The sequence below is a fragment of the Nycticebus coucang genome, chromosome 16 (assembly GCF_027406575.1).
Source record: "Nycticebus coucang isolate mNycCou1 chromosome 16, mNycCou1.pri, whole genome shotgun sequence".
In the NCBI taxonomy this organism is placed as follows: domain Eukaryota; kingdom Metazoa; phylum Chordata; class Mammalia; order Primates; family Lorisidae; genus Nycticebus; species Nycticebus coucang.
In genome coordinates, this window is record NC_069795.1 from 70,073,406 (window position 1) to 70,088,323 (window position 14,918).

At 42.1% G+C, this 14,918-nt stretch overlaps 1 protein-coding gene across 3 annotated transcripts in view; it reads right to left on the reverse strand.

The window, feature by feature from the left end:
- HGD (homogentisate 1,2-dioxygenase) overlaps positions 1-7,411 on the reverse strand; it is a 49,290-nt gene extending 41,879 nt beyond the window's left edge. Inside the window, exons 1-2 of one of the 3 annotated variants that reach the window (XM_053564813.1) lie at positions 7,150-7,411; positions 1,802-1,873 (exon numbers count right to left, since the gene is read on the reverse strand). In XM_053564813.1, the coding sequence (XP_053420788.1) occupies positions 1,802-1,873; positions 7,150-7,164 (87 nt within the window). In that variant the 5' untranslated portion in view covers positions 7,165-7,411. The remainder of the gene's footprint in view (positions 1-1,801; positions 1,874-7,149) is intronic. The other 2 variants (XM_053564812.1, XM_053564811.1) reach the window with 2 other exon arrangements.
- Between the last annotated feature and the right edge of the window lie 7,507 nt (positions 7,412-14,918).

Consider the following 14,918-nt stretch of genomic DNA (forward strand, 5'->3'; position numbering starts at 1 on the left):
CTGACAACCTCGGGCGCTAGATGAAGGTTGAGGGGTTTTTACTCAGGTCCAGTCTCACACCTGATTAATGTTACTGACAGAACAGAACAGAACAACTTTGCATTTCCCCTGCAGAAGAGAAGCTGAATTGAGTTCCAAATCAGCTTGTCTTTGCTCTTGTATTGTCTATAGGCTGACGATCCCCTGAGGGCCAGGTGCGTCTTAGGTTTAGTAAAGGGGACCTCTGGGTCAGCCCCGCCCTGGGAGTTTCCCTGGTTTGCAAGTTTATGTTGCCTCAGGCAAACTCAGAGTCTCTGGTTGCCCAGGGAGACAGGGGGTGTGGCTTCAGAATATTCCGTAGTGAGCCGTATTGCTAGCAAAAGAGGGCTCCTGCCTTATGGCTCAGGCAACCGTTGCTCCGGTATAGCTCCCCTCTGACCAATCGTCCTCTCTCCCCTCCATACCCCAGAGTCTGCACCGACAGGCTGCAGCCCAGCACTGTCTACACCCCTCAAGCAATCGCCCAAGAGTCTGGACCCCTGGGGGACAGGCCTCCAGACCTTGGAGCGAGAGCAGAGGGGAGCGTGGGGAGTGCTGGAAGCCTGGGGTTGCGGGCAGAGAACACACACAGCTCTACACAGTTTTATGCCTGGCCGTATTATCACCAAAAGACGGCTGTTGCACTGTGCCTCAGGGAACTGCCACTCTGGTGCAGTCCCCTCTCTGCTGACTGACCGGGACTGGCCTCCAGACCCCAGTGTTTGCGAAGGAGAGCTCTGGGAGCTCAGAATTCCAGGTAGAGACCATATACAGTTTATACAGTTTTATGCCTAGCAGGAGGATGCCGTGGCACCGCAGTAGGGGAGGTAGGTCCAGTTTTTAGAGGGTCTCTCCCATGGAGTGTAGTGGGAGGACCTTTGAACTCTGCCCGGTTGTTTGTGGGGCACTCTGAGCCGTTCTCATGGGGGAGGGGACTCCTGTCCGCTTGGTGATGGATTTTGTACCTTTTGTTTGTATCCTTGTGGTCACAGCTCGCCTCAGCAGGGTTGACGTGCATTCTACAACCTTCTCTCTTAGTGCAGCTCCAATCCACCAGGTTACTTGCTGAATTTTTGTCCTTTAACTCTCCTTCTGAACGGGAGGGAGCCTCTGTGGAAAGCTGGCTTCAGTCAGCCATCTTGTCTCCTCGTGCATATATTTTTAAAGTACCTTATTATGGGCTGGGAGTGGTGGTTCATACCTGTAATCCCAGCACTCTGGGAGGATTGCTTGAGCTCAGGAGTTTGAGACCAGCCTGGGCAAGAGGGAGATCCCGTCTCTACTGAAAATAGAAAAGCTAGCTCTGCATTGTGGCAGGCACCTGTAGTCCCATCTACTCAGGAGGCTGAGACAAGAGGATCCCTTGAGCCCAAGAGTTTGAGGTTGCTGTGAGCTATGATGATGCCATGGTGATAGAGTGGGACTTTGTCTCAAAAATAAAAAAAAAAGTACTTTATTATTTTATTATCATCGTCATATGCTGCATTATCTTACACTGTTTAAGGAAATTATAAGGAAATCCCCTTACCTCCAGACTTTGGGGATCCTCCTGGATATCCTACAGTTAGTCTAATTTGGGTTTGGTACTTTGCCATAAGTAATCACCAAACCAATTTTAACTTTTGTATTGTCACTGTTCTCTATCCCTGTGGTGCTAATGACTGTAAAACTCCTAAACAGATCCCAGGCTAGAAGACCCCAGGTGGGTGCAGGCACTGTGAGCCCAGAGCTAGTCGTGTAGGCATAGGATTCAGAGCTCTCCAATCACTGTACTCACTCATACCTGTCCTTTTGGCAGGGAACCTGGGCAGCGAGGGTCCTCTGAAGCACATTCATTCCCAAGTCCAGAAATGTACTGCATATGACAAAGACACAAATGTCACCATTAATTGAATTGAAAGAGCATTTTGTAATACTGACATTCTACAAAGGCAAAAATGTTTACATGGAAATAAGTTCGTGTATAATGTTCCATACATAATATCTTTGCTGTATCTTGGCATGTGAACCACTTAGGAAAGACAATATGCTTTCTGTGAATTTTAAAGACTTCCAATTAATCAGAAGAGTACTGGATATTGCACAGACTTCTCAGCCTTAACAGTGCTTGACTGATTTGTGGGCTTGTTTTCAATCATTCCATCCCAAGAACAGGTTCTTTAATTCTGGTTCCATCTGAGATTCCTGACAGGGAGCTCAGGCATCACCTCCGCTTCAGATTATCTTTCTAGGGGGCCTACTTTGCAACCTCCCTGAGCTTGAGGCTTCATTTCCCTTGCCTACTCTGAGGGGTGGGGGAAAGCAACTGGGAAGGGGTATATGGATTCATCCTGACAGCAAAACCCTTGAGAGAAAGTTCTCCAAACAGTCCTTGCTATAGGCAAAGCCTACATTGCCTGGCTCCTCTATAGAGCATATGTGTGCTTATTCATTGATTGGTTGATTTATATGTGGATACATGAAAATGAAATTTGAAGATATGAGTGGCTTCCAGAAGTGCCAGCCCGGAGTCTTTTCCCAGTGGCACAATGGAGCCTATTCTGCCATCTCTTAACTTTTTATCCAGAGGAAAAAAGTTAATGGGCTCTTTAACAAGAGAATCACACGAAGCACTGGAATATCCCCTTGTATACTTAACACACCTATGAGTTCTTGTTCATTGTCTGGCTTCTTTGCCAGCTATCAACTCCATGATGGCTGAGACTATAGAAGGCCCATAGAAGGCACTCAATAGATAATCTGTTGGTTTATTTAGTTTTTCACTTAAAGCCAATTCTAACATGCTGCTGTAAGTGGGGGGTAGCACCCCCTTTGCTCTAACTTAAATACCAATTGATTTTAGCTCAGCATAATGAGAGTAAGTCTTGCTCAGTGAGTGAAATGTCACCATCTGAGCACATCTCCTTAAAAGATATAAGAAGGATGGATGTAGGTGGAGGGGAGGCCCTCCAGAGTTCCTGGAGGCATGGAGATGTAACATGCTTGGATGTGTGAGCAATGATCAGGCCAACATCTCTCCATGTCTGGAAGTAATATCAAATGTGAAATGTTATGACCTAGAAAGCAATGAAAGTGAATTTTTTTGCCTTTAGACACAATTTGTGTATATTTAACATTTTATCATCCTAAGAAATATCAAATTATGTGCAGATTTGTTTGCAGCAGCATGCAGTTTGGAATGCTGTCTTTGAGGAAATGGCAGAGATCATCCAGCATTCTGATTCTCCACTGAATACAATTTTCTTCTCTCAAAATGAATCTCATGCTCATCATCCACGAGATTGAATTTGAGCTGTTGAGAATTGGTAATAAACCCAAATATCTTCAATTGTGTGACATGGAATTTTAGACCAACCTATGGCTGAAGCCACTGAGTATTACAGTGCCTTCACTCCATTCTTTGCAGCGTTGTTTCTGCCAAAGAGGAAGGAAGGTTGGAGTGCAGCTGAAGTTCCTGGCAGGCACCAGCAGATTTACTTATTAACCTTCTCTATTCTTTGTGATTGCTGGGCTCTGAATGGAGTCCAGGGTTATATGTGGATTTGGAATAAGGAAAAAGAGATTTAGTATATGTGAGCCTGAAGCAGTTGACTCAAACTATGCTTTAAAAAATAGAAGAAAAAAAAAAAGTAGGAAGTACAGCTGGTGGTTTGGAAAGGAGCCACCCAAGCACCTAGAGGTGTGAGTTCTGAATCCATTTCTCAATCTTAGCTGCAGCACATTGGCTAAAGGGAGTGGTGGTGGTGGTGGTGGTGGTGCAAACTGCTGAGTCACTATCAAATCAGTTAGCTTTTCTAATCCTCTGAGAGAAAAATTACAGATGAGTTTATTAGAGCTTTAAAATGTCATGTTCCTCACTGCTAAAGGCTTGAGGGAGCTATATTCAGTAGCTGCCTTCTCCAGGCTTTCAGTTCAAGGACAGACTCTGAACTCTGATTTTATCAGCTGTGAAAGTCCAAGGTTTTGATTCCAGCTGGTTCAGTGACTATCCATATCCATCTTCTACAAAAATAAAATTAAAAAATATAACATTAAACAAGTATGTTTGTATATTTTCTTTGGTTCAGATTTTTGAATAATTTGATCCACCATAAAAATATGACTTCATGGGCGGCGCCTGTGGCTCAGCGGGTAGGGCGCCGGTCCCATATGCCGGAGGTGGCGGGTTCAAACCCAGCCCCGGCCAAATTAAAAAAAAAAAAAAAATATGACTTCATTTCTTTCCAAGGGAATTATATCGTACTTTCTAAATGAAAGAATAAATTACTCAACTCCACGTGACTTTAGTCCATCAGTTCTTTGGCAGCTTAAGAGTATACAGCTTTTTAATTCTCACCTGGTCCCCAGGATATGATTTACTTGTCAGAGTAGTTTTATGAGGTGCTTTCTCCTGACTCTGATTCTAAGTAACACCTGATGGGATGAGCAGATGGTGCACCTTACTTCCTTTTACTGGGTATGAAGGAAAGAGAGGAAAGTCAGGCTAGCGATGGAAATGACTGCTACCTTTTTTTTTTTTCTTTTAATTCCTGTAAAAAAAGAGTCCAGTATTTCTAGATAACGTTGATGGCAACACAGACTATAGATGGGTAGAGTAATGTGCAGGTTATTGCAGTAGGCTGGATATTGGCCTTGAAAGTTATCTATGTCTTAACCCCTGAAACCTGTGAGTATCACCTGATATAGTAAAAGAGACTTTTGAAGATGTGATTAAGTTAAGAATGCTGAGATGTGGAAATATCCTGATTACCTGGGTGCACCCTTATTGTGTCCTTACAAGAGGGAGGTAAAAAATTGACTACAAAAGAGGAAAAGGTTATGTGATGACAGAAGCAGAGATTCAAATGGTGTACTTTGAAGATGGGGAGAGGGGTCATGAGCCCAGGGATGCGGGCAGCCTTGAAAAGCTGGAAAAGGCAGAGAAACAGATCTCCCCTGGAGTTTCTAAAAGGAACCAGCATGCTAACATCTGACTACAGGCCAGAACTAGTGCAGACTTTGGACCTCCAGGACTGTAAAAGAATAATTTTGTTTTGTTTTGTTTTAAGTCAACAAATCCAAGGCAATTTATTACAGCAGCAACAGGATATTAATTATGTAGATGAATGGGTTGCATGTCTGACTATCATCAGAACCTCTCTGGAAGCTTGTTAAATACAGACCCAGAGCCATCAAATCAAGGTTTGGTGATGGGTTCCAGAATCTGCTCTTCATTTTAAAAATGAGGAAACCAAGGCTTGGAGAAGTGAGGCAATGTACCAAAAAACATAGTGTATGTGTATATTCCATTTTAAATTTAATGTTATCTTTTGAGTTTTCTTCGCCTAGCAGTGCTTTTGTGTAAATGTGATTTCATTTGAGGATTTGTGTTGACATATCTATTAAAATTAACAAATAAAAGATGAGAATTTTTTTTAAATTATGTAATGTTTATTGATTAGAATGAGTATGATACAATCTGGCTTTCTGTGTTTGAATTCCTGCCCTCTAGAGCTAACTTTTCCTTGTGGAGATTAGACAGCAGGCTGGGAAGAATGCCTTTGAAATTTAGAACAAAGACCTGCATGCAATTTACATCGGTGTGCTGGTGCTGTGCATAATAAGTTGCTTAAACATTACAGCAGGGTAAGATTGGAGATATAATTTATTTATAAATGGTAAGGATGTTTCTAACCCCTGCTGAACTACCTCGTGTGATTTTCACAAGAAAACTAAGTTTTATGTACTCTGTCTTCTAAGATTCAGCTACTACTATTGGCACAATGACTCCCATCCCCTTCTATTCTCCTAGGCCTGCCCACTTCCTTGAGATCCAGATCCAAACATCCAATCATCTTCTGAGTAACTCCATTTGGCTGTCCTTCTAGTAACCTAAATGTGGCTGAAACACTCTTGGACTGTGGAACACGCAGGGTTCTCTGTCATGCTGTGCCCCTGCATGCACCATTGCGCTGGCCCCATCCTTCTTCACTTAACCAATTTCTACTCTCTTTAAATTCAGCTTAGCAACAACTTCCTTCAGGAAGTTAGCTTTTGACTTTACCCAGCCCAGATTCAGTTCCTCTCCTATATTAATCTGTGACATCATGCATTCTCACATAATGTTTGCAGAATGAAAGCATTAGAGTATACTCTCAAGCATCAAAGATAAACAAACTCTGTTACTCTGGGGCATTGAGTATTTTCAGGATTCTTATCAATTAGGTAAATGTTTAGTTCTTCAAATTCATCAGTAAGACATTCCCTGCATTTTGGATAGAAGCCTGGGGGAGGCTCTGGCCCCCACTGGCTGGAGCCAAGATTCTGGGCAGTTCTATGGAGGTCCACATGGATGTGTTGGGCATTGATGTAAGCCTGGGCTGGGCACTAGGCACAGTGTTAGACACTGGAGTTGTATCTTTTCCCTGATCTTGAGACACCACTCTAGTAGGAGCCACTACAGATTCTTTTTGAGCCTGGGTTTTGGATTCAGACAAACCCAGGTTTTAATCCAGTCCCCATTAGCTATCACTAGTGACCTTGAGAAAGTTACTCAGTGTCTCTGAGTTTTATTTTCCTAACTGGTTAAAAAGAAACAAGAATGTCCATGTCCCAGATTTATTTTGAGGATTGCACCCAATAGCACATAACCCACACATATTTTTCAATTGACATTAAATAAAAAGAAGGAATTATTTCCTAGAGGAGGTGTTAGGGCTTCTACTAGCTAAGAGCTGATTCTGAGCCATGAATAAATGAATAGATTAATTGGTCTGCTGGAAGCCGTGCAGGAATTTGCAGCAACAGGAATGTATCAACACAGTAAGGGACGTAGTGAGAAATTTGTGTGTCCATGGTGAAGGGGAGCCCTTAGGATGTCTCCAAATTCCCAACATTTGAAACAAACAAAGGCATGAGATGACCAATAAGAGCTTCATCTCTTTCCTTTCCCTCCTTTCCCACCTTTCCCTTGTGCTTCAGCCCCCGTCATGCCCACAGACACTACCATGAAGCTTCTAAACACAGGGCTTTGGAACAGAGTCTCCCCAAGGTTTTTCAAACTCTGACAGCCAGGAGTTCTCAGAAGCTTCCAGAAATTCTGGCAAGCTTTCTGAAAAAGCCACAGTGAACTTGCCAGATGGGGTTTCTTACCTTCAACTCGGCCATTTTCCTTCTGCTGCAGGTGTGATGTCTTCAGAAAACCCAGGCTTAGAGAGAATATGAAGTCAAAATACTTCTGTTTCTCATTCCAACCACTCTCTGGGTGGTTTTTGTCCTCACCTTTCACTGTGCCTGCCTGGTCACAGGTCACTCAAACTAGTATTGCCTAACTGACACACAGGGAGAAAGTCCAGAAAGCGTCTTTCTTAACTGTGCACACGTTTGCTTTTGGCTTTGATACAGGATGTTTCTAGATATGTTTGCAGAGCCCTGGTTCCTCTTCACCTGAAGTAGAGACTGGCCAGTTAAAAGGAAGCCTATGAGGAGAGGTGGAGTATTTGAAGCAATCTGGGAAAAGAATTTTGGCAGTTAGTGCTAGGAAGGAACAGAGAAAGAGAAAAGTGCTCACTGTCCTGGAGAGCAGTGACAAAACAACCCAGCTGTTTATCAAGCTCTGGGTAAGATGTTTATACACAGCTACCTGAAGACAAAGACTGGGACTGACAGCTCACTGCAGGTTCCTCCCAGGAATGAGCTGAGTTCTTGGGCCTGAAACATAAACTGAGGTCGTTACTATCGCTCCATAGTGTTCTTATAAATTATCTAAGAGTTTTTTTTTTCCTAATGCCTTAATCTCTCTAAAAATATACCAAGGCATTACTTTCCAGCCACCTTCTCTAAGACTTACTTGTCCTTCATTGGCTACTCTCTTTAGTTACTGACAGGTAGCAACTTCATGGCCAATGGTATTCAGGAAGAAAGAGGATATGTGAGCGCCTGTTTGTGTCAGATATTTCCACAGACGTCACCTTATTTAATTCCACAAAAACATTCTTGTAAACTAGGCATTATCACAACTCAAGTGCAGCAGACCAGGAAGAAAATACTATAGAACCTCTGTAAATTGGCCACCCAAGGGACTGTAACAAACTGGCCAACGTACAAAGGTGGTAAACGTGAGAAACTAGGCCTTAGCAGAAATGGGGTGTGTCCAGTCTATGAAAATCAGGTCAACTTAAAGAGGTGGTCAATGTAGGGAAGTAGTTAACTATGGAGGTTCTGATACCAGAACTTCCGATTCTCTCCAGGCTGGCTCCCTAAATCTGATACTCGTGTTTCAGGTTCTTGGTCTTGGTGATTTGAGGAATGAATCGAAGGACCACACATCAGTGGTAAGACAGGATTTTTTCACAGAAACAAAAATTACAACTTACAAAAAACCAAAGTTCTTGGCAAAGAGAACCCAGGAGGGGAACAAGCTCTTCTGCTCCCTCTTCGTGGTCTGTCCTCAGGCTCTCTGCTCAGGGGTTTATATAGTTGCAGGGGGTTGTTTTGCCCTAACTCAATGTTGACTTTTAGGGCGTGGGTCTTCTTCAGTTACAGCCAGTTGTCCAATCAGTAGTAAGGTGCTGGAACTCTCAGCCCCTAGAAACTCACATGAGGACATAGCAAGGCATCATGAAATTGACCAGCCAGAAGTGCAGGGGGAGGAGACAGAAAGGTGCCAATATCTCCCCCGCAGGTGTCCTGCCCTTCCAGCAAGCTGGTTCCTCCTGCCACTGCAGCATCAACACCGTCAGGGCTAAGGCTCAGGTCGTGGTGCCACCTGTCCTGCATCAGTTCTACTATATAAATGACTAACGTAGACTAGGTGATTTTTCAAAAGAAGACAAAGTTTCAATTTTTAACTGTTGGCAAGTAGGAAAAAAATGAGAGAATAAAAAGAAAACCATTGTGGCAGCTTGCAAAATAACCCCCCACCAATAAAATGCCCAACTTCCTTCTATCCTTGTATGTATGCCCTTTTTAAATGTGACTTTGCTGCTCCCCCATCAAAAGATGGAGCCTTTTAAAAATCTCTTTGAATTTTACTTTGACCAATAGCAAACATAACACAGAGGCTTAAAAAGTGTTTATGTCTTAGGACTTGCCCATTTATTGCAGCCTAAGACCACTATGCAAAGAAGCTAGGTTAGCCTCCAGGGGTCCAGGTAATAGCAAGCCCTGCAAGAACTGTCAGACGATGAATCAGGCAATCCAGCCGCCAGAGGACTGCAGTCACATGTCTGGGACCAGCAGAACTACTAGTTAAATCAGGCTCAAATTGCTGACCCACGGAATTGTGAGCAAATAGCATGGTACATTTTACACTGCTAAGTTTTGGGATGGTTAGTTAAGCCACTAAGAACCACTAAGATGGTTAGTTAGATAACTGATACAGTCATGCAGCAAAAATCCTATGTGCAGTTTTAAAATGGCTATGGATGTCTCTTTGAGACCCTCTGCTTTGGATTAATGGGTGTAAGCACCTCTAGAGGTCCCCCAGGCTCCAGCGTACTGCAGGAGCAGCAGGCTACTTTGTCTATACTAGCATAGAATGGGCTAGACCAAAGGGCGGGGTGGGGGTCATGTTGATAGAAACAAGTGACTGGTCAATAGCAAACTGTATGGATTGATGCCTGTGGACTGGGCAGCTGATGGGATATTTCAGCATATATCAGCACAAACAGACGACATTGTGGTATTGTATAAACTTCTCTGAAATTTATATGCAACCTGGGAGGAAGGGGGTTGAAGACCCCAGCTTTATTGAGGCTAAGTTTTCACTAATCCTGCTATGCACAGACCCAAAATAGAAAGTGAACTCTTCCATATCTAAGCTTATGAGTACCTTGGGTCTTGAATCTTTATTGATATTGGACGGTAGCATTTGAAGGTTAGAAAAAAAAAATGAATAGGAGCCAGTGAAAGACAAAGGAAAAGGTTTATTCCTTTCTTTTTCATAAACTTTCTATGCTCTTTCCACTGAACCAGCTTTGAGGGAAGATTTAAGAGGCACTTTAGTTCTTTCCAAAGGTGTGAGAAATTTCTGAAGGAGTATGAAAGTGATAATGGATCCTTGACTGGATGAAAATTACTTTGAGGAGCCTGAAAATTTTTAAAATTGAATAAAATTTATTACCAAACTTTAGGGATTCCTCCTAAATGGGTTAATTTTACTTCCTGTCTTTTTCTGATTTTGTAACAGTGATTTGCTGCAGGCATTTGCTTTGTAGCTACCATGTATCAGGCACTGTGTGGCACATACAAGGGGATATGAGAATTTAGAGAAACTCTGGTACAGATAGTTCTGATTCTGTGTCTAATGGCCTTCCATTTTAATTACCATAATCATACATATACTTACTTAACCGTTTTTGAGGAACATTACAACTTAATGTGATAGAGAAGAGCCCAGGGTGTTAGGAAGGAGAGTGGGGGCACCCAGCACAGACTGGCAGGGGCCAAGGAAGGCTTCCCAGAGGAGCCAGTATCTGAGCCAGGTCACATAGAATAAGAGTTGGGGCTCAGCACCCGTAGCTCAGTGAGTGAGGCACCAGCCACATATACCAGAAGCTGGTGGGTTCAAGCCTGGCCTGGGCCTGCTAAATAACAATGACAACTGCAACCAAAAAATAGCCGGTGTTGTGGCGGGCACCTGTAGTCCCAACTACTTGGGAGGCTGAGGCAAGAAAATTGCTTAAGCTCAAGAGTTTGAGGTTGCTGTGAGCTGTGATGCCACAGCATCCTACCCAGGGTGACATAGCGAGACTCTGCCTCACAAACAAACATAAAAAAAGAGTTGGATACAAAGGGCCTTGAGCAAAAGAATAGTGTGCAAAGATAGAAAAGGGGGAGTACAGTCCATTCACTAAAGGGTGCTTAGCGTGATGTGACTGAAATTGCAGCATGGAGGGGGTCTAGTGAGGGAAGGCTTCTGGGGAAGTTGGGGAACTAGAAGGAACCTCCTAGACGGGGTGACCAGCATTCAAAGACAACCAGTGGAAGGAGCAGGTTGTGTGCAGGGGTAAGTCACACACACAGTGGACCAGGGCAGGGTCATGATACCAAAGCTGGAAGCAACAAAAACAAAGTGGCTTAAAACCAGGCAGAGAAGGATGGAGTCTGTGAACTAAAATGGGGAATGTGTGAGGCAGAGAAACAGGGAGACAGCAGGACTTTGGAGATTCCAGGTGTCTGCCTCTCCCACATAGGAGGTTTAGTCTCTGCAGAAGCTCCAGAAGCCAGATGCCAGAGAGGGAGTAGGACCTGCCCAGTAAAGATTGCACCCAGTAAGTACAATCAGTAGTGATGAAACCTCCCACTACCTTTCCAGAGTGCTATCAGCAAGTGTTTCATGCTCCAGATAGGAGACTAGAGGATTCTCCTCTAGGACAGTGGCCTGTAAATATGTATATTTGGATAAGTAATTATTAAGTTTAAAAATATATAATCTTTCTAGAAATGCTTCCTTTAATGAGGTAGATATCCCCGCCTTTAATTCCTATGGCCATGAATGAATAACTCTTATTTCTAAAATGAGAAAGGATTCAGTATCATTTCAACCTAGTTTTTGGTCTTATGAAAGTAAGTGTTGAGATAATTTGTTTACATACATTAATAGGTATGAATGAAAAGAATTTTGTTATATCACTCACTGCAGAATTAAATATTAAAAATCATACAGTAATTTATTCAGTAAAATCATGAAGCATTATTTTTAATAATCTGTCAGTCAACAACTAAATAAGGTTCTTTTAATTATGCTGAAAGCAAATAATTGGAAACCTTATTAGAAAAAGCTTATTACCCACCTGCTGGAATAATTTATTTTAATTATTATATTTCTCCTTAAAGGTCCTTCATCTAACCCATTTAATCAGAAAGGAGTGATATAATAAAAGAAATACAGAAGGTGCCAAAAATACGTATACACATTTTTAGAAAGTAAAAAACTGTATTAAGTTTGTAATAGTCCAGTCATGTTTGGCTTCTGCAATTGTAAGAGGTGCTCAGTGTGACTTGTATTCATCTTTTGTTATTGGTATGTATTATTTTTGGCACCCTCTGTATTTAGAGTTGTTCTTTACTTGGTACCCTGAAGACATTTATGCCCGGGGTGATATATCACAGTACAGTTGTATGGTTGGTGAGATCTCCCTTTACTGTAGCTGGAAAAGGGTGACTGTGAAAGTAGAAGTGGGATGTAGGAACTAGTACTGAGCTGCATTCACAGCAGATCAGTTTTAATGAAGATACACATATGGAAATTGATGATCTGGAAAATGATTCCCTTAAAATTATCTGTGCTTATATACTTCTTAGAAGGTATACTTATACCCATCCCAACTTGAGATACTAACCCACACCAAGAAAGTGGAAAATGTTACATCAGGGAGATGGAAATTGTTAATGTGAAGCACAGTGTGACAGGCCTACAGAGTGGTTGCTCCAGAATGGAGTTAGAGAATAAAGAACTCCATACAGATATCTCCAAGAAGAATATGGAACTGATGGGATTACCTGATATACTCAATGGCGTGGAGCAAGGTTTTATGATTTGGTTGGAGTTTAGGGTTCCATTCTTCACCAGTACTTATGGATGACCTTGATAAAGCTCAATGGTTAGCTAGTTGGGAAAACAAGATTGGTACCAAAAAGGAGGTGTGTATAAACGGCAAGGCACTGATGGGAAACAGATATACCTGGATTAGAAATAGATACACCTAGAAAGAAGAAAGTGGCAGTAATAAAAATGACAGCAGTATATCAAAGACAAATATTTCCTGCTATGCCAATAGAAGGTGTGACAGTCACCGTGTGTTCACCTTAGCCTGTGTAGCCTTGAGAAGGGGAGGGGTGGCTCAGTTCAGGAAGGTGAGATCATGTGCAGGCAGCTGTCCTCAAGTACAGCATCTACAATCCATATTCTCCTCTTTTTGGTGAGCTTATTTGTCTTTCTCAAAGGCTAGATCCTAACTACCTGCATCAAAATCACCTAGTTTTCTTGACAAAACCCCCAAATCCTGGCTCTATCTCATACAAATTGGGGATGGGTTGGCAGGGTGGGAGAGAGATGAAATCCTGGAATCTGCATTTCAAGCAAGCAGATTCAGGGGATTTTTATAAACGTTTGAGTTTGAAAAGCAGTTTTAAGTCCTTAAGTGGAGATGCAGATTAATTGTAACTGAGGTCTGATCCCTTTTCTATGTTATGGAGCACTCCCCTGGACTCTAGCTCCAGATATTTTGCATAAGCAAACATACTGTGGAATGTTTGACACCCAGGGCTAGATTTCTTGAGCCCTTCCTGTCCCACCACAGTGATTGAGCTCAGGCTTGAGACTATGGAGAAATGAATTTTTAATTTCCTTCTCCTTTCTCCAAAACAGTATCCTCCTCTGAATTTCAACAGATACTAAATCAATGCAGACATCCTGTTAGACCTTCAAACTTCTTAAAATAGGATGCTATCTATGCTTTAAAAAATCCAATTAAATCACCATCTATTAAATACCCACAAAAGGTCCTACCTCTACGTTGGGTGCTAGAGCACACACTATTGAAATGAAGACTCAGAACCTCTGATTATGACCCAGCACATCAGTTCCATGAAGCCCATTTTCAGAATGGACAGAAAAACAAATAATGTCAAGACATTTGGATTATTATCATAAATGGTTCAAGTTTGGGGAATTCTATGAACTCAAGCTAAAGTTAGTATGGATCAATCCCTTTAAGAGCAGCTTTTCTTACAGCATTATAGGGGAGATTTCTTTTCTCACCCATGGCTATAGGTTCATGACTGAGGAACCTATATCAAAAAGTCAGATTAACAAGAGAAAAAGGCGCTTATTTAGTATCAGTTTTGGGTGATATGAGAACCTTCAGAAATGAAGACCCAGAGAAAAGGGAAACCTGTGTATTTGTATGAATAGTCACATAGAGGTATGATTGCAGGACAAAAGGATTTGGTCTAATGGTAATACACTGGGGGAAATGTAGCAAGGCCTGTCTTGTCAGAATCTTCTTGGGGTCCCTATGTCTTCAAGGATAAAGGGTATTTCTGAAATGAAGGTTCTATAACGCATTTCAGGTAAACATCACCTAGCTATTATGGTCTGCATTAGAGAAGGGGTGAGTACTGTCTTGCTTCTGCTGTTTTCTCAAATACTAGAGTGCTTTATTTAGTAAAGGGGGTAGTGTGTCCTGAACCCTATCAGCATTGAGGTGGAAAGACCAGCCCAAATTCATAGTTGAATTCCCACTAAGGTACTATCCACCCAAGGAACAGATAAGTGGCCACATATATGCATTTACATCTGGTTACCTCCACAGGACATGAGAATATTGGTTAGAGTTCTAAATCACAACAGAAAAGAAATCTTTCTCTATTGCTACCAACTTGTCCCATCAAGAAAGTAAGAAAATTAAGATTCAAGATTTAATTAACACTTTAAAAAATAAAAGCAATTTTAATGAGTTCTCAGGAAGTCTTAGCAAAAATTAATGTTCAAAACATTTTTTTTTAAACCCAAGCTAATAATATTCATTTGGACAAAATGCCTTATTTTGCTGCTACTAATACAATTGTTAGGGGTGGGGGTGGGGGAGGGGTCCCAGCTCCTTGAATCCAGTTGACTTGGTTCAATTACTCAGCTGAGCTAAAAAGGTCAACCAAGGCATGGTGGTAATTGAAAGCAAAAATGAATGGAAAGTGGAAATAAAACTGGAGCAGCACAGGCAGCTTGGAAAGACAGCAAAGTAACTTGCACAAGTTTCAGTGTAACAAGGAGAAATTTTATTTAGGAAGATAAAGAGAAAGTTTAGAAGTGGGTCCCTCTCATCATGGACAAGGTGAGAGGGACAGAGATACAAAGGGCTTTGTCAGTGCCTGGGTATAAATACTCTCTTGGTTTGAAAGAGGTTGCAAGTCTTCCA